Genomic DNA, 22234 nt, shown 5'->3' with positions numbered 1-22234 from the left:
TTTGCAAAAGGATATGAAGAACATTTTCCAGGCAGGCCCAAGACCACTACCTCTGGAGGGAAGCCAGGAAACGAGTGAGGCTCCTGTTCCCATAACATGGAGATGAAGAGGTGAGGGGCAGAGAGTGAGTAATTCTTGGTCTTTATTTAAAAGGCGGCAAGGAGTAGGCCCACTTCCCACATAGCCCCTGAAACAGACATGCTTGAAGGTCAGGTGATGGATGTCAGGTGGACAGACAGAAATTGGAAGAGGGCAGCCCCAAAGCATTTGAGAAACCCTCAAGGGTGTAAGGAAGCAGAGCACAGTGCACACGACAACTGTGCCCAAACACATTATTACGGGCCCGGGAGTCACAGACCCCTAGCTCGAAGGCGGAACCTGTGAATGACCGAGTCCCAAACCTCTTAAACAAATGTAACATTTTGGGGTTTCTCTATTTTCTGGGAAAACAGAACGTGGTGATTGTAGGTTCAGGAAAAGGGACTGCCGCATGTAAATGATGTCCATGGAGACTTGGGCACTCTTTGCGTGGGGTTGTTGTGAGGATACAGAAATTAGGAAAGCAGGGAGCCCTGCACAGATCCAGGCTCATGGCTGGGGGTTGGTGCTGCTTTGGGGGCGGCAGCAGAGGGCAAGCAGAGAGAGGTCTGCCCCCTCCAGGCCCGTGGGACGTTGCGCCTTCAGTGTCACTGGAGGGGGGCCTGAGGGATGAGATGGGGTGGGCTCATCTCCGCTTCAGTAGAACACCTTCTCCAGATACGCATTCAGGAACATCCCGGTGGGGTCCAGCTTCTCTCGGATGGCACAGAACTTCGAAAAGGCTGGGTACATTTTCTCGAAGTCCTTCCGGGTGCAGTTGTGGGCCTGTGGAAGCAACCAGATACAACAGGCCTTGTTCCCTGGGACTGGCATCTCAGTGGGGCTGCAACCGGGCAACCCTGAGTCTGTATGCCTGCATACATGACACTCCTATTCCCGGACACACGCATGCGTGAGCTCACCCACACATGCAGGCATGCACGCAAAATGCACCCATACCTACCCATGCACGCACGTGTGCGCACACACGCCTCCAGGCATACGCCTGCACGCATGCGTGCACACACATAATGTAAAGACCCAAACAGGAGAGAGGAAGTTCTGGGAAGGTAAAGAAGGAAGGTGTTACAGTGTTTACATGAAACTCTGCATTCCCTTCGACACCCCCCAGTGTGACAGTGGAGAGGGCTCTGGCCTCAATTCTACTGCTAGTCAGTCAGTCAGTCCCATCATCTCTGAGAGACTCGCAGTTCCCTATCTGTTAAAGGGGTTCACGGACTCCTGCCTTATCCTCCTCATGGGGTTTCTATGGGAATAAGACGAAAAATTTCTCTGAACACTCCGAGGGAGTTGTCACCAAGTACTGAGCTGTTGGAACATGGATGCAGGGGGCAGCTGGGTCTGGGTAATGCGGTGGAACCCTTCCTTCTTGTGACTCACTCAGCCCCTGGATCCCAACTTCTGAGCCTCGGGCAGGCCGAGGACCAGGGAAGAGAGGCACCCTCTGGGGAACCCCCAGCTCACAGCAGCTGCCCGGCCGAGGGCCCCGTGAACCTCTCGCTGGCAAATCCTACCTTGGCCCAGTGGGGCCTGCCCCCGACCTTCTTCATGATGGTCTCGTAGGTCAGCCAGTAGTCCAGCCGGGGCACGTCCTTGCCATAGGGCCTGGTGGGGAGCAGAAGGAGGTGAGGCCCTGTCCCTGCCCTGAGCATCACAGCAGTGATGTGGCACCTTCTCCATGCCAGGCCCAGCACGTGGCATGTGGTATAGAGACCAAGCCGGTGGCTCTGCCCACAGGACATGGGCAACAGTGCAACCTGAGGGTTTTTGCTCATTGCTCATCACCAGAGGGATTTCATAAAGGGTTGCTTCCTCTCACATATTTTATAGCTGGCATCGAAAATTACCATGAGTTTAAATATACATACACACGAACACATCTTTATGGTGTAACATATAAAATATGCCATCTTTTTTTAATGCCATGGAAATTCCTCCCTCCCTCCCTCCCTCCCCTTATTTCTTTGAGAGTAAGAGAGAGAATGGGGGAAGGGCAGAGGGAGAGGAGAGAAAAATCTCAAGCAGGCTCACTGAGCACGGAGCCCGACTCGGGGCTCGATCCCACCACCCTGAGATCATGACCTGAGCCAAAAGGAAGAGTTAGACGCTTAACCGACCGAGCCACCCAGGCGCCCCTACCTGTGCCATCTTTTTGACAAAGCCTAGGAATCTCTGAATCCCCTCATTTGATGTATGGATAGCATGGCCCTATCACCTAGTCAGTCAGTCCTCACTGCCCATCAGCCGAGTCAGACTTACTGGCAGAAAAAGTCTAGGTCAAAACTTTTTAAAAATTCAAATAAACACGACGCATACCCATGGCTACTTTCTCACTTCTGATCTGCATTCACAGATAAGGAGAAGATAGAGGGACAGACAGCTAAGGTTAAGCCAGAAGTTTGGTCCCTGAGTCAAAGAAGCTGCTTCCCATTCAGTGCATCTTTCCGAAACGCTCTTTTCTGGCTTTTCATGACACCTTTCTGGAACAATGCATTCTTTGTCCCTTGGGCATCCTCTAGGTTTGAGGTTTTTACAGGCTGGAGAAATACATCATAGTAAGATTCAAGCTGGGCGGGAGCTATTTTTTTCTTTTGCAGAGTCAGAAGGGGCCTATTATCAATGAGAGGTGGGAAGAAGAGGCAGAAGGAAGACACATTTCGCACAGGACGTTTTTTAAGAGATGAACTTCTTAAACTGTGCATGTGTCATGGCCTTATCCTGGAGCCTGCTACGTGTAACTGACTAGGAAAAAGATAATGGCTCTGTGAGCATTCGGTACCTGCACAGCACCTGGGGGAGGTGGTCCGGAGGGGCAAATGCATCCAGGTAGACAGCTCTAACGGAGCACGATCCTCTTTTCTGCTAAACCTAAACCTGGCCTCAGAATCCTTCTCAACACAGCGTTCCAGGCTCTCAGAACCATCGACCAGAGTAGGCACACGAGATCGCATGCCTGAAAGATGGGTGGGGAGAGGGGTCCTCCCAAAGTGGAGGGGCTGCCTCCCGCACCCCACCCCCAGCCCCACCGCTCCCAGTGAGCCGGTCACCTGTACATGATGATGTTCATGTAGCAACTGTCCCTCTGGAAGCAGGGGCTTAGCAGGATGTCATCCCCGCGGGTGAAGCGGACCTCCACGGGGTAGTGGGCCACCATCTTGGGGTGGGCCTCCAGCATGGCCTTCAGTTCCAGCAAGGCCTCCTTGGTCTTCTCTCTGCACTCGGCCGGGGGCGGGGGGGACAGAACCCAGATCTCAGGGAGGGGCCTCCGGGAGCCCTCCCACAGGGCTCTGCCAGGCCCCCCAGCCTGCGCCGGGGACGGGGGCTCCCTGCGCGGAAGGGGGCCCACGCCGGTGGCTGCTCTCAAAAAGTCCTTCTCATGGAAGGGGAGCCTGAGAATATGTCTCCTGGGGAGCTGCTACGGCTCTTGGTTCAGCCCTGGGCCCCCACCCAGTCGCGGGCTCCCCTTGGGTGTCTGGCCACAGCTGTCCCACACGCCAGGCCTCTTCCTTTTCTGACAAGTCAGTCTGATTCTAATGCTTCCACTTGTTCTAATATTCCCCCTGGGATAGTAATGCCTCAGGCCTTGAACACAGTGACAGGGGCATCCCCTAAGCCCTGGGCACCATCACCCCCCTTTCCTGGAGAGAGACAAAGAGAGGCAGTCCGAGAGAAAGCTGTCCTGAGTTCTGGGGCCACAGACCTAGCCTAGGTCCTCAGCGGGCGTCCCTCCAACGGCAGAGTACCTGCCCCTAGCATGCCAGGCGGGCTCCATCCAGAAGCTAGGCAGGAAGGCCCACACTCCAAGCCCGTATGCTGTGACCCACCCGCGGGGCTGGAGAGGGACTGACAGGAGAACAGAGGGCTTTCTGTGACTGGTATCCCCTCACGGGAAGAACAGCGGTGTACAAGGGTGCCAGAAGGGGACTCAGCCTCCAGTGGGCCCCTCCTGATAATGGGTAGGACTGGGAACCTGGCTGACAGCGTATGTGCCGGGGCTGTGGCGAGGACCCAAGGGGCTCTCTTCAACCCAGACCCCCCGCAGGCTGGCCCGCACAGTCCCTACCTGGGGATGGCCCAGTCCTGGACGTGCTGCTTGAAGCGGCACTCATAGCTGAAGATCTTGTAGCTGAGGTTGCTGCTCTCCTTCTTCCTGGTGAATAGGAGCCAGAAGAAGCAGCGATTGATCCAGCCCACGAGGCCCGGCAGGAAGGAGCTGGAGGGGCAGCAACAGAGGGGCAATTAATAATCGTATTATCGGGGCACCTCGGTGGCTCAGTCAGTTAAGCTTCTGCCTTCGGCTCAGGTCGTGATCCCAGGGTCCTGGGATCGAGCCCCGCATCAGGCTCCCTGCTTGGTGGGGAGCCTGCTTCTCCGTCCCTGCTTGTGCGCTCTCTCTTGACAAATAAAATAAAATCTTTAAAAGAAAAGATAATCATATTATCCAGCATTTAGTGAGTCCCAGCGGTGTGCTTACAAACCATGGGCTGAGTTCCTTACAAACCTCTTTCTCTACGGACTCTGTTGCTTCCCCTTCTCCGGAGCTCAGAAACCTTCCTGGGGATGCAGATGTCACCCCACATCACCCTCCCAACCCTGCCAGAAGCCCCTTCTGGATAGCCCACATGTATGCCCCTACTCTGTCGCTGATGACTAGCTTGTTTTCAGTGTTTGGGTTTTTTTTTCATTCTTAATTGTGGCAAAAAATACGTATCATTAAATTCACCATCTTAGCCATTTTTAAGTATGATGTTGAGCAGTGTTAAGTATATTCACGTTGTTGGCAGGAGCGGAAATTCTGTCCCCAGGGAACAACTCCCCATGCCCCTGTCCCCCTGCCCCTGGTAACCCCCATTCTATTTTCTGTGTCCATGAATTTGACTGCTCTTGGGGCCTCACACAAGTGCAGTCGTACAGTATTTGCCTTTTGCAACTGGCTTCTTTCCCTCAGCATCTTGTCCTCCAGGTTCATCCATGTTGTAGCCTGTGTCAGAACTTCCTTCCCTTTTAAGGCCGAATAACATGCCATTTTAAGGAGAGACCACGTTTTGTTTATCCATTCATCTGTCTGACCCGCGGGCTGCCTCCACCTTTTGGCGCACTTGAATAACGTAGCTGTGAACGTGGGTGTGCAAATCTCTCTTTAAGTCCCTGCTTTCATTTCTTTTAGATACATACCCAAAGGGGACACAGGCCCTGAGGCTGGTTGCGGGGGCCTCCAGGCCCCGTTCATGAACCCAATTCCCGCCAGCTTGGGCTCCTGCGAGCTGAACTGGCTCCAATCACGTCGGTGGTAGTTCATGCCCTCCTGGAGTCACTCAAGACTCCCGGTCACAAGGATTGGTCTGGCTTCTCCCTGCCTGTGGGTGGCCTCTGCTTAGAGGCACCCTCTCCAGACACCTGTCCCTTGTTGCTTCCCTGCCGTCTCATTGCCTGTCAAAAATCCATCCCAGCTGCTCAGAGCACCTCGCGGGGGTTACAGGTAACAGCAGATTCAGGGCCTTTGCATCCTGCCCCTTGAAGGGGGGCACCAGAAGCTGTGAAGCTGAGAAGCGAGGGAAGTAAGGTCTAGGGAACACCTTTCATGCAGACTTAATACTGACTCCTCCAAACAACCCAACTGTTGCTGGAGGCTCTACTTTATTACTTTATTATTACTTTATTACTTTATGTGGGAAAGCCACAGCTTACAGAGTCATACAGCAGGAAAATGAAGGGGTGAGGATCAGAGTCCAGGTCCACTTGAATCCATAGCTCATGCTCCTCCCATGGTCCCAAGCTGCCGAGTTTCCTGGGACTCAGAAAGGGTACCTGGGTACATGCCGCAGGGGCGGGGTGGGAGAAGGGTGTCGTCTGTTTCAAGGCAGATGTTCTTTGGTGTCTCAGAGGCCACCTGGCCGTGGCGGGGCTTCCAATGGCCCCTGGGCACAGGGCTATTCTAACCAGAGGAGCTGAGCTTGGCCTTGGCCCTGGCTCACCCTCCAGGGACCTGTTCCCAACGGACAGCCTGCCTTTTCGTCCTGGTCAGCTCTAGCCACCACCATCACTCCTACAGTGGACCACCACTGAACTCCTCAAAGACAGGCACCAAGCTTTTCACCTGGCACTTCTTTCTTTCTTTCTTTCTTTCTTTTTTTTTTTAAAGATTTTATTTATCCATTTGACAGAGAGCGAGCACAAGCAGGGGGAGCGGCAGGCAGAGGGAGAGGGAGAAGCAGGCTTTCCGCCGAGCCTGGAGCCCGACATGGGGCTCGATCCCAGGACCCTGGGATCATGACCTGAGCCAAAGGCAGTCACCCAACTGACTGAGCCACCAGGCACCCCTTTATTTGGTGTTTCTTACACAGATATTCGGGAGCCTCCCCTAAGTGCCAGGCACTGTTCGGGGCACTGGAGACCCAGTGTGATGAGGCAGACAGGGTCCCCACCCTTGCAGGGACACAGTGAGTCTTGTTGTGAAGCAGCCATTAAACCACCAAGTACAATCTATTATTCACTTCTCATTCCCACCCCTTTGGGCACGCAGCTTAGTGAGCGCCACAGAGCTGCCAGGGTGGGACGGGCGGACAGGTTTCCAGAAGCAGCTAAGCCAGAGCCACATGGGCTGAGCTTGGAGGTTGCGAAGCTCTCACAGAGCATCCACTCAGGCCAGGAAAGGGGCAGCAGTGATTTAGAGCCCAACTTATTTGGGTGCTCACTGGGCTCGGGCTCCCCAGACACACAGAAAGTTGCCGAGAGGCCATGATGGAAGGTGGAGAGAAAGCCTGACCCGGCATTTTCCACGAACTCCCATCCATACTCTGCTGGAGCAGTGGCCCCCCAGGCGGGCTTCCTCACGGCTCCCTGTCCCTTCCCTGCTCAGATGCAGTGAGTCCTGGCTTGCATTTCACTCTCTTAACACCTTCCAAGCGGTTAGTCACCCCAGCGTGGGTCCCAGGCGGTGTCACCTGTAGCTCCCCCAGCTCCCCCACCCTAGGGGAGGCCAGGCCCAGACGCCCGGATGCAGACCTATGGTGCTGAAGGTCTCAGCTGCGCCCAGCGTCTAGGATGACAAGAACTCCAGCTAGTTCTGCCCGTCCTGTCACCAGCCCCACCCTTGATGGGCTTTCATGCCCTTTTGGTAGGGAAGGATTTCTTAGTAAGACACAGAAGTCCCCAAGGTGAAAGAAGCGATGGCTAAATTTCACTATATTAACATTAAATACATCTGTACATCAAAAAAAGAAAAAGCCGTAAAAGTGAAAGACAACACAAACAGGGAGATGTTGCAACACAGAAACTGAGTGCCCAAAATATATCAATAAAACCCTACAGGGTAGTAAGAAAAAAAATACCCACCAAATTTCTAAAAAGGGCAAAATACATAAATAGGTGCTCCACAGGCAAGAAATCCGAAGGATCAATAAAATGAAAAACTGTGCACCCTTAGGAGTAAGCATGGAAATAAGAATTCAAAAATCACAGTAAGATACTATTTAATACATGTCACATGAAAATGTAAAATCCTGACAATTCCAATTTTGACTGGCTTGTGGAGCACAGAGAATCTGATAGCGCCCAGTGCCCAATAACCACTTTGGAGAACAATTGGATCTGATAAGGCTGAAGATATACTCGATGGCCCAGGAATTCCACTCATGAGTATTCCATGCATGACAAATTCCACTCAAGACAAAAAAAAAAAGGCACCAGGAGCAATAGTTGAGAATGCTCACAGTAGTATCATTTGTAACAGAAAAAAAAAATCCTGGAAACAACCCAAATATCTGAGTATGGATAAACACATCATGAACAGTGGAATAGGAATAATTAATAACTATCCATAGCAACATGGTAATTGTCACTATTGAAGCTGAATTACCAGATTTATTATTTCAGGATTCATAAAACTAAAAAGGGAATGATAAGCTTTATGCTTACTTCTTGGTAACCCCTTGGAGGCTGTGATTTGGGACTTCACAAAGAGCATGCCAATTGTACTTGTGTTGTTTTCATTTCTTAAGCTGGTGGTAACCACATGGGCGCTTATCACATGATTTTTTATACTTTATGTTTTCTATATTATTTTGCATGTATAAACTATTTCAAAAAATTGTATGATGCAAAGTTATCATTCAAGGCCCCATGAAACCTTCCCCATCACTCAAGAGTTCCATGTCTACTGGCAGACTTGGGGCCTGAGCATGAGCACAGATTTTAGGCTGGGAAGGAGATAGAAAATAGGACAATATGAGAAGATTTACATCATCTGGGGGCCAGAGAGTGGAGCCCAGGCATTGGTGTTTTTTAAAAAGCTCCTCAGGTGTTTTGAATGTACAGGTAGGGTGGAAAATCACTGCTCTAGACCCAGGACACTGAGCCAATTTGCATGCATAAAGGCCAGGGTGTCATTCTTCATTTTTTAAGATTTTATTTATTTGTCGAGAGAGAGCACAAAGCAGGGGGAGCAGCAGGCAGAAGAGGGAGAAGCAGACTCCCCGCTGAACAGGGAGCCCAATGTGGGACTTGATCCCAGGACCCTGGGATCCTGGGATCATACCCTGAGCCAAAGGCAGATGCTTAACTGACTGAGCCACCCAGGTGTCCCCAGGGTGCCATTCTTCTGATGGACCACATCCTCAACAGCAAATAGCAGATGTTGAAAAAAGGTACCCTTGCATTCCTACCTGACCCAGAGCAGGAACTCCAGTAAATAGAATCCAATGGCATAGTCCCAAAACCAGGTGGCAGAAGAGGAGGGGGGCTGGGAAGAAGAATCTGTGATCAGTTCAGGGCCAGAGCTAAGCTGCCTTCATATATATACATACACATACACATACACATACACATATACATATGCATATATATATATATATATATATTTAAATTTTAGTTAACATAGAGTGCATTATTGGTTTCTGGAGTAGAAATCAGTGGCTGCCTTCTGACCTATGCATCACAGTGTCCCCTGGAGAGAGATGTATTCCAGGAGTGGCTGCATGTGTGTGTTTGGGGGGGGTGACCCACCTATCAGGACAATTGAGAGCCTCACTTCTTGGTGACACAGCCAAATCTCATGCCCCTTTCATTTCATGTGTATTTAGGTATGGATTTATTTTGCACAAGACAAAGATGTGCATCTATCCCTCCTCTTCTGGACCCATGAAGCAGGTGTCCAGCGAACCCCGTGCCAGCCCCTAACACACAATGAGTGTCATTGCTTTTGCTTGACTTGTCCCATGAACATTCATCCTAAGTGATGGCTTTGTGTTCTGCTAAGAAGCAGCCCATTTGCTAAGGACATCGGGGAGAGACAAAACTATTGATTCCTTCACCGGTCCAGTTAGGGGTGGGAAAGATGGAGTGTTGGAGGGAAGGTGGAGGTGCATTAGACGGTTAGAGTATAGCCCAGCTGCCTTGAACTCTATCTTACCTTAACTTGTCCTGCCAATACTTCTGCTTCCCTCTCCCACATCTAGGCTGTCTCTCTCTTTTTTTTTTTTGCAAACCAAAACACTGCTTTATTGTCAACAGAACCTGCCTGGGGGAGTAGGGGATCCCACTCAACCCACAAAAGAGCTATCTATGTTCAACGGGCGTCTGGGGTTCGTGGGACACATGGGTCAGTGCAATGAGAACAGCTGGGGTGCCGCTGGGGCCTGGGTGATCAGCCACAGGGTCTGGGGGGCCAGCAGGGGGCGTGGGAGCCCCCGGGGAGGCAGGTCTCGGAGCCCCCTGGCTCATCTGCAGGAGGCCAGTGAGGGCGATCAGCTGAGGCCCACTGAGCCAGGCAGTGGAGCAGCCCGGGGATGGGGTGCCGAGGACCCAGGGAGACATGACAGGAGGTGGGAGCAGCAGCTTCAGAGAGCCCGTGACCTGCTGAGAGGCCTCCGACAGGTACAGGGGGACCCGCTGCCCACAGGGCAGCAGCGGGTCTGACAGAAAGACAGCTTCACGGCACACCGCCGGGAACCCTGCATCCCTGGGCGCATGCTCTCCGTTCTGATACCCTGTGGCTGGGGCCAGGGGCCTGAGGTCCCGGCCTGGGGCTGCCTCACACAACGGCCAGAACGAGGGATGACACAAGGTCCGGCCTGAGAAGGAGGCGCCTGACGCACAGCTGGGCCCCCACACCAGCCGAGGTCCTGCTTTAGCCTTGTAGCGGGGGTCCCACGGGGCTAGCACGGTCATCCTTGAGGGGGCCACCTCCTAGGCCATGTGGGGGGGAAGGGCGACTGGGGCTCCCGGGGACTGCACGGCAGCCAGGCCTGGGGGGGGCCCAGGGCAGCAGCTGCGCTCTCCGGGTCCAGGAAGGCCTTCGGGAGCGGGGCTGCGGGCTGTCCTGTGGGGGAGTCCCTGGCTGCCCCAGTGCTTCCTCTCCAGAGGTCCATGCCCCGCCGGGGTCACCGCCCACCGAGGGGCCTTGTTCCATGGGCGCCTGCTCTTTGCCGGCGTCCCACAGCCGAGGCGGCCGGAGCAACATGCCGCGTCTGGGGGAGGGGAGGGCAGCGCCGGGCAGCACCTCTGCACCCCGCGTCCGCGCCATCCCTGCCGCCCGCGCCTCCCACCTCGCCCCTCGCGGCCTAGGCTGTCTCTTGACCTCACTCCTGCACATCCCTACCTGTGGTCACATTGCACCCTTATGGGCCAACTTTCCTTCCTCCTTCCAACCTCCCACTTTTTCTGCTTCTGTCCTCATTCTCAGTGATGTTCACTCTTGCTTTTCCTCTCACACCACACTGATCATCGGGACAATGACAAATGTCAGCCACCCTGGGGACTGCAGGCTCTGTATAAGGATGGGAATGATGTGTTGCTACCTTGTTGGTGTGGTCCTGGTAGATGATGCTGACGTTCTCACTGTGCGGGAACCACAGGAAGCGAAAATACTCAGATTTCTTCAGGTGGCTGTCCAAGTTGTTAAGAACCTGACCTCGGCAGGAGAAAGGGAAGACTGTGTTGGTTACAGGATGATGGTGGGAAAGTACTGGGAGTCAGGGCCTGTGGGTGCGTCAGTTTCTCCCCATCAAGAGAAAATACTTAAAATTGTCCTAACATTGTCAACTGACATGGAATGTGGCTTGTAATATGCCGGACTTTAAAATGGTCCTTTTGCATGTTGACTTCCCCAAGCAGCTCAGAGGATAGAAATGATTTCTTATTTGTCCTGGCTGGAACAATTCCTAGCCATATGAGTTTGGGCGAGGCACCTAACATCCCTGTACCTCACGTTCCTCATCTATAAAATGGGACTAATACCAGTACCCATGTCGGGACTGGTATGAAGCTGAAACTCACTGACGGTGTCACAAACATGGTAAGCACTGTAGAGGTGTAAGCTGCTGCTGTTGCTACCCTCATATTGTCACCATTGTCATCATCATCCTTTACCCCCATAATGCCTAACACATCACGGTCCTTAGAATCCTGCTCTACTATGACTCATCATTGCACTCCTGGAGATGACATCACAGAGCAAACCATGTCTCCCTAAAACCCATCAAGCAGATACAGGACAATTTCTGAGACATGGGTAGATAGATTGGGGCTTTGACAGGGAGCTGGGAGGTTGAGGAAAAGCAGCCCTGGTCTTGGAGTTAAGTTCTGGATTTGAGCCCTGGTCTTCAGCTTACTAGCTGCATGACCTTGGAGGAGCCATGTACCCTGAACTTTGGTTTTCCCATCAATAAAGGTGAGCATTTGTGCAATGAAATGACATAATCTACATCAAAGACCCTAAGTACAGTGACTGCCATGTGGCATGTGCCCAAGGAACAGTTTAGTTCTGGATTTGATCAATGCTGGGACACACACATCGATATACCAGTGCTATTCCCCCCAAAATCCCTAGCTGTGACTTACAGAAGCCCTCTGAGGTCTGTGGGTAGCATCTCCCCATCTGTAGAATGAAGACAGTAATACCTTTCCTTCCTTCCTTCTAGGGCTGTTGTGAGGAGCAGGGGAAATTATGGATTTAAAAGCACTTTATACGCTGGAAACTCAACATGTGAGGGAGGGAGGACAGAGTGTCAGGAAAAACAGGGAAAAACAAAACAAAACAAACCTTATTGACCAAACACACTGTGGGGAATTTGGTACCTAGCATAGACAAATGGCTGGATCCAATCATGCGTCAATACAGTGTCTAAAGAGTTTGGTGAGCTTGAGAGAGGCTGGCCACATCTGATCAGGAAGGAAGGTGAAGTCAAGATGAAGCACTGAGATGAACCCATCTAGAACTTAAGTTTGGTGTGTCTTGAGCGCAGTGGAACTTTGGAATTCTGGGTCTCTGTCATGACTGTCAGGGAGGCCCCCCAACTTGCTAACCAGTTCATGGTACAGCCAGGGATACAAGGGTGGGTGGACAATTGTTGCATTCAAGTGACGTGGCTGCCACCCTAACCCTCCCCCACCCCACCCCGACTCCAGCCTGTTGGTCCCCTGTCGTATTTCTGCAAATGTCTCCCCAGTTTTGTCTTGTGACCCACTGCCGCTGCTGTGATGTAGTACATGTCCTGCTTAGCTGTCACCCATACTCTTGCCCTGGCCTCATAATATCCCCCCTTTCTCATCTCTCCAGACAACATCTCCAGAGAACATCCAAAGCACAGCTCAGAAATCCCCAGCAGCTCTCGACTTCCTACGGAATGAAACCCACACAACTTCGTTCAGCATCCGTGACCTCCATCCACAAACACCGTCCGATACAACGGCCACTGGCCACAAGTGGCCATTGAGCACCTGGAAACTGACTTACCTGAACTGAGATGTATGTAATTGAAATGTTCCTCATGAAGCCATCTCCTCCCATTCTAAGTGGCTTCTACCTATATTGCATCCATCTTGTCTCTGAAACTGGGCAACATTCTCTTATACGTCAGGGACTATCTCATCCAGCTTTGGTTCCCCCTGCTAGAGCAGAGATCAGCAAAATTTTTTGTAAAGAACCAGGTAGGAAATATTTTAGGCTTTGGGGGCCATATGGTCTCTGTTACAACTACTGAACTCTGCTGCGACGGCATGAAAGCAGCCACAGACAATACATTAACAATGTGCGTGGCTGTGTGCCAATAAAACTTTATTTACAAAAACAGGGAGTGAGACAGATTCTGCCTGCGAGCTGTGGTTTCTCAATCCCTTGCCTTAAAGCTGGCGGCACAATGCCTTGCACAGAAAATGTTGGAGTCACCACGCCGTATTTGAAGAGGAAGGCCCTTTCTTCTATGCTGAAGGCCCAGGAAAAGTTTAGGATGAAATCCCAGGGCCCCCGTCGCTATCACTTCTATCCTGACAGGGTGTTGGACCCATGGTCCACAGGACTCTTATGTGGGAAGCCTTTGGGCCGAGCTGATTTTCCCCCTGGGGAGAGCAAGGAACACAGCCTGCTGGCTTGGCCTGGAGGATGTGGCTGGGACACCAGGAAGTGGCTGTCATTCGGATGGTGCTGACCAGGTCGGTGACACACTGGGACCAATCCTGCTTCCTGGGGCGCTGCAGGAGGGGTGATGTGGCAGCCAGCTGTCCTTATCACATCTCATTATGCTTTGGGGGGCATAAAGGGCAAAAAGGTTGACAACAATTTTGAAAATCTTCTCGCCTTCTAACTGGTTGAGATCCCATACCGACCAAATGACAGGAGTCTAAAATGCTGAGACTTTGTCAGAAAAGTGGTGAAGGGGGCGCCTGGGTGGCTCAGTTGGTTAAGCTCGGCTCAGGTCATGATCCTGGAGTCCCGGGATCGAGTCCCACATCGGGCTCCCTGCTGAGCAGGGAGTCGGCTTCTCCCTCTGACCCTCCCCCCTCTCATGCTCTCTCTCATTCTCTCTCTCTCTAATATATAAATTAAAAAAAAAAAAAAAACGGTGAAGGCTGCCCCTTTCTTGGCACCACGAAACTGGATGAGCCAACTTACCCTGCCCCACCTCCCTGCATCTAGAAACACTGATTCCAACTCTCCTTGGGGCCCAGAAATGACCGTTTCCCCTCATATAGCTTTGAGCAGCATTCAGAAATCATGTTGTAATGTATTTAAGGGACTCAGTAATGTTGTATCTGAGATGGACCACCACACAGCATGGGTGGGAGGAGATGGGGAAAATCCCAGGAAGGATGGATTTTTAATAAACTGCTAATCAACTGACCTTGAGTTACCTTGTACTGAGCACTGCCATGTATTTTGTGGATGCTGGGGAACCAGAGGCCTCAGATAAAATCCCCGCCTTCCAGAAATGAATCACCGCGCAGCAGAAGGCGCGGAGGGATATTTCAAGAAGCAGTGACAATGTCCATGAACAAAGCAGAGTGACCAGCACCCCTAGCCTCAAAGTGCAGCATTGATTGGGATTCTGGGCTCTACCCACACAGCAGGTGTCTCTGGGTAATATTCTCTGTGAGTAAAGTCAGAGAGAGGAGGCATTGGGGTTGCCTCTCTCTGGCACTCTAAAGAAAAGCAAGGGCAGAGGGTTCACCTGCTATGTTTCCTTGAGTCCTGACAACATCCCATGGGGACAATGGAGCTCTTTTTTTTTTTTAAAGATTTTTTATTTATTTATTTATTCATGACAGACAGAGAGAGAGAGAGAGAGAGAGAGAGAGAGAGAGAGGCAGAGGGAGAAGCAGGCTCCCAAGGAGCAGGGAGCCTGATGCGGGACTCGATCCCAGGACTCTGGGATCCTGACCTGAGCCGAAGGCAGGCGCTTAACCACCCGAGCCACCCAGGCGCCTGCGGACAATGGAGCTCTTATCCGCACCACACAGGTGTGGAATCCAAGCTCAGGGAAGTGAGGGGACTTCTCCAGACCCAGACAGGGTCAATGGAGACACCGGGCTTCAAACCTGTTGGTGTGACTTGGAGAGAAGATTCCCAAACTCTACACCGCACCCCTCATGATGGGTCTGCTTGGGCTCTTCCGAAGTTCAAGGCTGGAAGACCCATGGTAGGTTATATTTTATAGACACGTGCTGGATGGAAGGCAGGGAAAGAGGAGAAAAGGGAAGGAAAAATGGTGGAGCAGCTAGCTCTTCAAACCTAACTTTATGCGCAAGACGCAATTGTCATTCTTCTTTGTCCTGGCTTCCTGTCGTCCCACTCCTCAAATGCTCCTCCTGTAGCTCAGGACCAGCCAAACTGGAGGCCTTGGCCATCAGGGACAAGCCCGTGCCCAGAGAGGACATGATGCTGGGGAGCTGCCCAGACATAGAGGTAAATACTCAGGGCAGCAGTCTGCCGCCCCAATGGAGGTGCGACAGTTTCCTGGGAACCTAAATGGCCAGAAATCACGAGTATGGGTTTGTTTCCTTTGAGGGGAGCAAGGCCCGTGTTGTGTGGCTCTCCATATCCACCTAGCTCTTCTTCCTAAACATTCAAAGCCTCTCGAAGGTGCCCTTTAAAGGCTGCTTTGCGTGGAGAGAGCAAAAACAAATTGAATATGGGGCCATTTATTGCACACACCCCTTGGAATAAATTACAAGGCTGTAAATGCCACTGACCTTCTGTGGCAGTCCTTGTTTCTGGCCTGCGAGTGTCGGGAAGGCTGTGGGTGGGGTTTGATGGAAGCTGATGATGGGTTTCTCAGAGGGCCAGGCTGGCTCTGCAGCCCTGTGGTTCACAGAAAGGGGGAGATCCACAGAGGGCTTGCTGCCTCACAGACTCCTGCTCCACGAGCCCTCTTGGGGTGAGCTGGGGTCTATGCGGGACCCGTGGGGGTGTTCCTCACAGGGCTCATGCCTCTCCCTGGGGGTAGGGCCCAAGCACTTGCTCCAAAGAAGAGAAACAATGCCAGAGGTGACCCTTGCCTCTAGGGTGTGGCAAGTGGATGCGGGGACAGCTTCACATCCAAGCATTGCTCTGACTTACAGAATGTCGGAGCTGAGAAAGAACTCAGGGGCCATCTGCTTTGACCCTGCTTTTAGAAGGTAAAGAAATTGAGGACCCCAAATGTGAGGGATTTGCTCAGTCAGGATGGCAGAGGACCCTATTCAAACAGGGTAGCAGCATAGCCAGACTCAGAGGCCCCGTCTCCCTCCCTGGAGACCTTTCATTACATCCTGTTGAGTGTTTATTGCTGTGTAACTGTGTGTGTGTGTGTGTGTGTGTGTGTGTGTGTGTGCCTACTTTGTCTTTTAGGGGAGGAGATTGCAACTGCTGTTTCTCATGTGTCATCATAGCCTTTCAAAATCAAAGAAGTTGGAAGCTATGAGAAGAATGTAGCCCATTGCCTAGAGTCACTTAGAATTTTCAAGGATGTTGTGTCTAAGTTAGAAGTTTCCATGTTGAGGTAAGTTGAAGGCAAAAAAATCCTCGAGCTCCGGACAGACAGAGAGGCCAGCCAGCGTGTGTGTGTGTGTGCTTGTGCACGTGTGCGTGTGTGTGTGTGCGTGTGTGAGTGTGTTGGGGTAGGGGAGGACAGTCTGAGATAGGCTCCACTAGAACCAGGACTTGGCTGTAATCAATCTTAGTCAATCTCAGCTGGGTCAGAGGAGGAGCAGAAAGAGAACAGACCAGGTTATCAGGAGACCACCCATCCACTCAGCTACAATATCCTAGTAGGAACCTGGGGGCCAGTCCTACTGGCAAAAAGAAGTTTTTGTTGTTTTTTTTTTTATCATCTCTGGGTCAAAACCTTCAGCTTAACAATTAACAAGTGCTAACCTATGTGAGAAGTAGGAAAACAGATTCAACAGTAGAGGACATTACAGCCCCTTTCTGCTTGCAAGTGGTCTGTGCTGCCCATCTCCCTTCCTCGTTGGTGATGCTCATCCATCCCTTAACCTGCCCCAGGCTCCCCACTGAAACCATCCTCACCAAGGTCAGCTACAGCCTCCCAATGACCAGACCAGTCAACACTCCAATTCCCCATGGCCTTGGACCCTGTTGACTGCTCCATCCCAGACACCGGGCATTCCTTGCCTCTGTGGTCATCTTCTCACTGGCTTCATTCCTCTATAACCTGTCCTCCTCGGTCTCCTCCTTGACACCTCTTCCATCTTCTTCTCTGCTCCCTTATCACCCACACTCACTCTCTCTGGGTGATCTTGCCTACCCTGTGACCACCTAGGAGGCTGAAGACCTCTACTTTGGCTTCAGGTGTACCCATCCCACGTTCATATATTGAAATCCTAACCTCCACTACCTCCTAATAGGACTATAATTGGAGACAAGGACTTTAAAGAGGTAATCAAGGTTAAATGAGGTCATTGGGTGAGCCCTAATCCAGTAGGACTAGTGTACTGATAAGAAGAGATTAGGACACAGATATGCACGGACGGACAGGAAACCATGTGAGGACACGCAAGACGACGGCCATCTATAAGCCAAGGGCAGAGTCCCCACAAGGAACCAATGCTGTAGACACCTTGATCAGTCTGTGCTATTTGTTACTGCAGCCCTAGCAGACTAATACAACCCCCCAATCTCCACCTCCAGCCTCTGCCTCCTGAGTTCCAAACGTGCAAAGCCAGCTGCCTTCCCATACCTCCACTTGAGGCACCTCAAACCCGAGTTCCCAAACTAAAATCATCTCTCTCCCCACACCTGTTGTGCCTCCTGGATGCTCCACCTCGGTGGTAGCGCCATTTCTGCCTCCTGCCTCTGACTCCCTCAAACCCACACTCAGCTGCCAAGTCTTACTGGTTCTTCATCTTAAGTATCTCTTGAACTTGTGCCCTAAAAAAAGTGGGCTTGGCTCTGTATTTCAGCCCCTTGAGTACCTCTCCAGTCTATACCCACTCTACCTCATTCTCTTCCAAATCTCCCTCCCAGAGCTCACTTTGGTCAAAGCGTTCTCTGCCAGGCTCCCTTGGGACTTGACAGTTGTTATGAACCATTTCTTTAGCTCCTGGCCGGGCCATCTGCACTACTGTCTTCAGTTTCAAGCCCTAGAGCAGGCTACCTAGTCTGTTGGCCCTGGAGCCCCAGGTCCAACACTACTGTATCTTTGTTAGCCATGTCAGCATATATGGTTAATCTCAGAGTGGGGACCAAGATGATCTATCTTTGTAACATCCCCCTGCACACACTTCTGTAATTCCCTGTTAAAAATGCTTTGGCTGAGAAGACTGGAATGCTTGGTTCAGAAGCAGCATCAGAAGAGGGAAGTTGGAGCATCCGTGATCTCCTCTGCAGCCAGTCCAGGGGCAAGACAACCTGGAGGGTACAGAGGATGGATGGTGGCAAATGCCAAGGGTGGGGGGAGAAGCAGACTGCCCCTGGGTCCATAGGAAGGGGTACCGAGGCTTCCCAGCTGAAGCCTGAGAAGAATGTGTGGATTTTATCTCAGTGGGGGTCCCTGCCACATCTTGCTGCATGACCAGGATGGAGGGGTCACCCCTCTAAGAAGTACAGAAGGGAAAGACTGAGAATATTAGAGGCATGAGGGCTGAAGGGAAAATTGATCTTTGCAGTGGGTGCTCAGAATGTTATTCCATGGCCTTAGGAATTAGCCCTAGAGTCCTATGAGTCTCAAATGCTGACCCCACAGGAGGCCTCAATAGTATGTCTGGAACTGAACAGAATGTAGGATGCTTTTTGAACCCTACTTGGAGTGAACAAGGGGCCTAGACCTGCCCTCTAGTACTGGTCCGGAAGATTATAGCTGGTTGAGGTAGGCCTAGGTGGCCCCAAAGAGCTCAGAGTCTGGTTCCAGGCAGCGTCATGTGGGCCTCCAGCCAGACCCTTATGGGACGCCCTAGCCACACCTTGTCCCTGCCAAACAATTCCATGAAATGTCCTTGTCCCAAACTAGTCCTACTTTCTTGGGCCAAGGCATCAGGCAGTTTGCTTGCCAATTACTGTCCCATTAGGCTCGCTGTTGGTACTCCAGGGATCGATGCTGCCTCCCCTAGAGCCACGGAATCACTTTCTTACCACCAACTGGGAGTTCTGGGGATAAATTCCCACCAAACACCATGCCTCTTAGTAGGGGACCTTCTGGATTTAAGGCCTTTGCCTTGTGGCTTCATGCATTAGAAATTTTGAGGTAAGGATTTTAGACCTGGTTCTAAGTAACAGTATTTTCTTTTTATCATTGACATAGGTGCCACTGGGGGCATATTTTAATACTGAACTAGATAATTTATGTGTATTATCTGATTTCATCCTCAGATTCACTACTTTAAGGTAGATATTTTTAAACTCTTGTTTTGGATGAGGAAACTAGGGCTTAACAAGGTTAAATGACGGGCTCACAGTCACAGCTGAAAAGTGGCAGAGCCAGCATTCAAGGCCAGATCAGTTGGATCGCCAACCCCACCTTACCCATTTAAGGGTAAGGTACTGGGTCAGTACTGCTTACATCATTGACTCTTCCAACTGTGCACAGGGTCTCCTCAACTTGAATGATAAGGTGACCATGGAGGAACTCAAAGACCAAGGAACTTGGAACCATAGATATGAGTCCCATAGCTTGTGATTACCAGGCATTTCAGGACTGCTGCCTGCTACCCATCCATCCATGCACCCATCCATGCATCTGTGCATCCATGCATCCAATTATCCATCCATCCATGCATGCATCCATCTATCCAGTCATCCAGTCATCCAGCCAACCAACCAACATGCTTTTCATTCATTCCCAAAACATTGCTATGAGTCTGAAGTCATCCTTTCTGCCCTCCATCATCTAGATCCACATACCCTGCATGTGACCTTAGGCAGCCAGCCAGACGGAAAGTTAGCTCACCCACTTGGCTGTGAAGAAGCCACTGTAAAGAGAATCCTGGGTACCTTCTATGTCTCAGTGCAGTTGAGAGTTAATGCCTTCTCAGGAGCAGTCAGCTCATGCCAGGACCGTATCTCCCCCGGCAAGTCTCTACCCAACCTCCCTTCTCACCCAGACGTCTGCCAACCCCTTGCAGTTCCTCTGAGCTTCACTGACCTGCTCAGAAAGGGACCTGGCCACAGCATCCTTGGGCCAAGGAAGACCTACAGAGGTCAGCCCACTCCCTTATTCAGGGGGCCTACAGAGCCCCCCCCCCTCCCCCGGGGCCATCAGTGGAGCATGGCCTATTTGTCAGCATCCTCCATTTACTTTCTGAGGTTGAGCGGTGGCGAACAAGACACCTGTACCTCTTCCAGGGTTGAGGGGAAGGAGATCTCCTGCAAGTGAAACTGGGGCACACACTGCAGGGTGATGGTGAGGATCACTCCCAGGCAGCCCAGGTGCACCCGCGCCGCCTGGAACACCTCTGCGTTGCTGGACTCGGAGCACTCAAGAATGGTCCCGTCGGCCGTCAGCAGGGTCAGCGCCACCACCTAGCCATGGGAGAAGAGCACTCAGAACCCCAGGGGGCATTTCCTGTAGACGCCCTGCTCTCTTTATCCTGGGAAATGAGGCCACGTGGTGCCTATCCCCGAAGATCAATGCCATCTGGCCACAGCGCTACAGGGTAAGAAGGGTCTGTCTGGGCAGCATCAGCCCCCCGTCTCTTAGCCTTGGCCCCCATTTCTGGAGGAATCCTCTTTTAGGACCTGTGTCAGTACTTCTCCACATTCTGCTACCTGCTAATTCGGATGCAAATCGCTTTTGACATGTGTAGTTGGCGGCTGGGGGCTCGGGTGAGAGAACAGAGACAGCTGAACAAATTCCAATTTACAGCGACCAAGACCAGAGGGGAGAAATTGGCAGAAATGGGGCACCATGGCCATCTGTAGGAGTGAGGGCATCAGAATGGTTTTCACAGAAACCAGATTCTGTCCATGATCCAGAGCCATTGAGAATTGGCCAGTGAAACCCCTCAGCAGGGTCCAGCAACAAATATAGGTAGGCACTGCTTTATTCGCTGTGTGACCTTGGGCATGTTACCCAACCTCTCTGATTCCTCATCTGTAAAATGAGGACAATAACCGTCTCAGAGACAGTGTGCAGTATCCAGCTGAGTCTCTGGTGTACAGTGGACATTGAAATGTCGGTCCCCTCCCCTCGCTCCCAGCCATTGGTATAGTATGTAAAACAAAACAGCGGAGCTCTCCAACTCCTTTCCAGGTGCTGGCCCTGCTCAGCTGAGCTTCCTAAGAAAAGGGGCCAGTAAATCTCAGGCGCATTTTGATTTGTGGCCCCTCAGAATTATCCCATACTCTGCTCAACATTTTTGTAGCAACTGCCCTCAGCCCTGGATAGTAGACCAGGACTGTGGCCTAATCTTGGGGGGCGGCTATTGTGTTGTCCATCACCCTCAGTTACCACTGGGCTCTCTTGGGCAGTGAAGCCAGCTTTGAAGGGGTCATGGCATGTCCACAGAGGGCTCTAAGTACCTGGGAATCGGGTCCCACAAAGCCCAGCATGATCTGCTGCAGCAGCTCTTGCCTATGGGTGGGGTCTAGCATGATGAACACAGGTGCCCTAGGTCAGTTTCCCCTACAGCACAGAGTGCGAGCTCCGGAAAGGGCCCTGTCTTCTTATAGGCAAAACCCATCACGAGTGTTTATTGAGCACTAACTGTGTACGCTCTTCTAAGCACCCCAGATGCATTGCTGTTGTGACCATCCTCATTTTCCGGGTGAGCAAACTGAGGTAGCCAGAGGTAGAGACTTTCCCCAGGTCACACAGACCATACTGGTAGAGCCGGGATGCAAAACCCAGGCCCCAGTGCTTAGCCGTAATGCTCCAGGGGCCAGAGGTCCCACGGCCCACAGTGCAGATGAGCCCCTGCAGGTGGAAACACAAGGCGAGCTGTGTGGTGCCGCCCGGGCACAGGGGATCTCTCCTGGCCCTGATGGTGAGCAGCCAGGCTCCCCGTGTGCACAGCCGGGCCTGTTAGGAAGCCCCTCCAAAGGGAGGCTCCCGACACAGAAATCACGCACTGCCCTTTGCTCAGCCACGGAAGTAACATACGCCAGCTCCTTCGCTCCACCTGGGTTGAGGATTGTTCCCTCCAAGTTACAGATGAAAACACGGAGGTCCAGAGGAGTTAAAAACTTGCCTACAGGCTCATGCCTACTACACGTTGGAGGCAGTTTTGAACCCAGATCCGAGTCCAGAATCTGTGTTCATAACCGGTTTCCCAGACCGGGACTCTCATAAAGTTTAAGTGGCGATCAAGGGCAGATCCGGGCCCACATAGGCTGGACTCCACTCCAGGTGGCCCCCGCTCTGGTCCTGGCCCCTCCCCGACTTGCTACCCTAGGAAGACCTCTTGCCCTGTCTGGCTCCTGGCTCAGACC

At 51.9% G+C, this 22234-nt stretch overlaps 1 protein-coding gene and 1 pseudogene across 1 annotated transcript in view; both read right to left on the bottom strand.

Annotated features, from left to right (window-relative positions):
- Positions 1 to 415: 415 nt before the first annotated feature.
- Positions 416 to 22234, bottom strand: part of LOC114217386 (L-gulonolactone oxidase) — a 31239-nt gene continuing 9420 nt past the window's right edge. The window contains exons 6-12 of the mRNA XM_088021433.1: positions 20141 to 20326; positions 10896 to 11003; positions 8763 to 8839; positions 4163 to 4312; positions 3147 to 3311; positions 1614 to 1704; positions 416 to 864 (exon numbers count right to left, since the gene is read on the bottom strand). Coding sequence (XP_087877559.1) covers positions 736 to 864; positions 1614 to 1704; positions 3147 to 3311; positions 4163 to 4312; positions 8763 to 8839; positions 10896 to 11003; positions 20141 to 20326 — 906 coding nt within the window. The 3' untranslated portion in view covers positions 416 to 735. The remainder of the gene's footprint in view (positions 865 to 1613; positions 1705 to 3146; positions 3312 to 4162; positions 4313 to 8762; positions 8840 to 10895; positions 11004 to 20140; positions 20327 to 22234) is intronic.
- Positions 9574 to 10558, bottom strand: LOC114217385 (histone deacetylase complex subunit SAP25-like; annotated as a pseudogene).

This window comes from Eumetopias jubatus, unplaced genomic scaffold (genome assembly GCF_037043125.1).
Source record: "Eumetopias jubatus isolate StellerSeaLion01/CBP00866 unplaced genomic scaffold, mEumJub1_p1.0 scaffold_2, whole genome shotgun sequence".
In the NCBI taxonomy this organism is placed as follows: domain Eukaryota; kingdom Metazoa; phylum Chordata; class Mammalia; order Carnivora; family Otariidae; genus Eumetopias; species Eumetopias jubatus.
The sequence above is the reverse complement of the archived record's forward strand: the minus strand, read 5'-3'. Positions and strand labels throughout refer to the sequence as shown.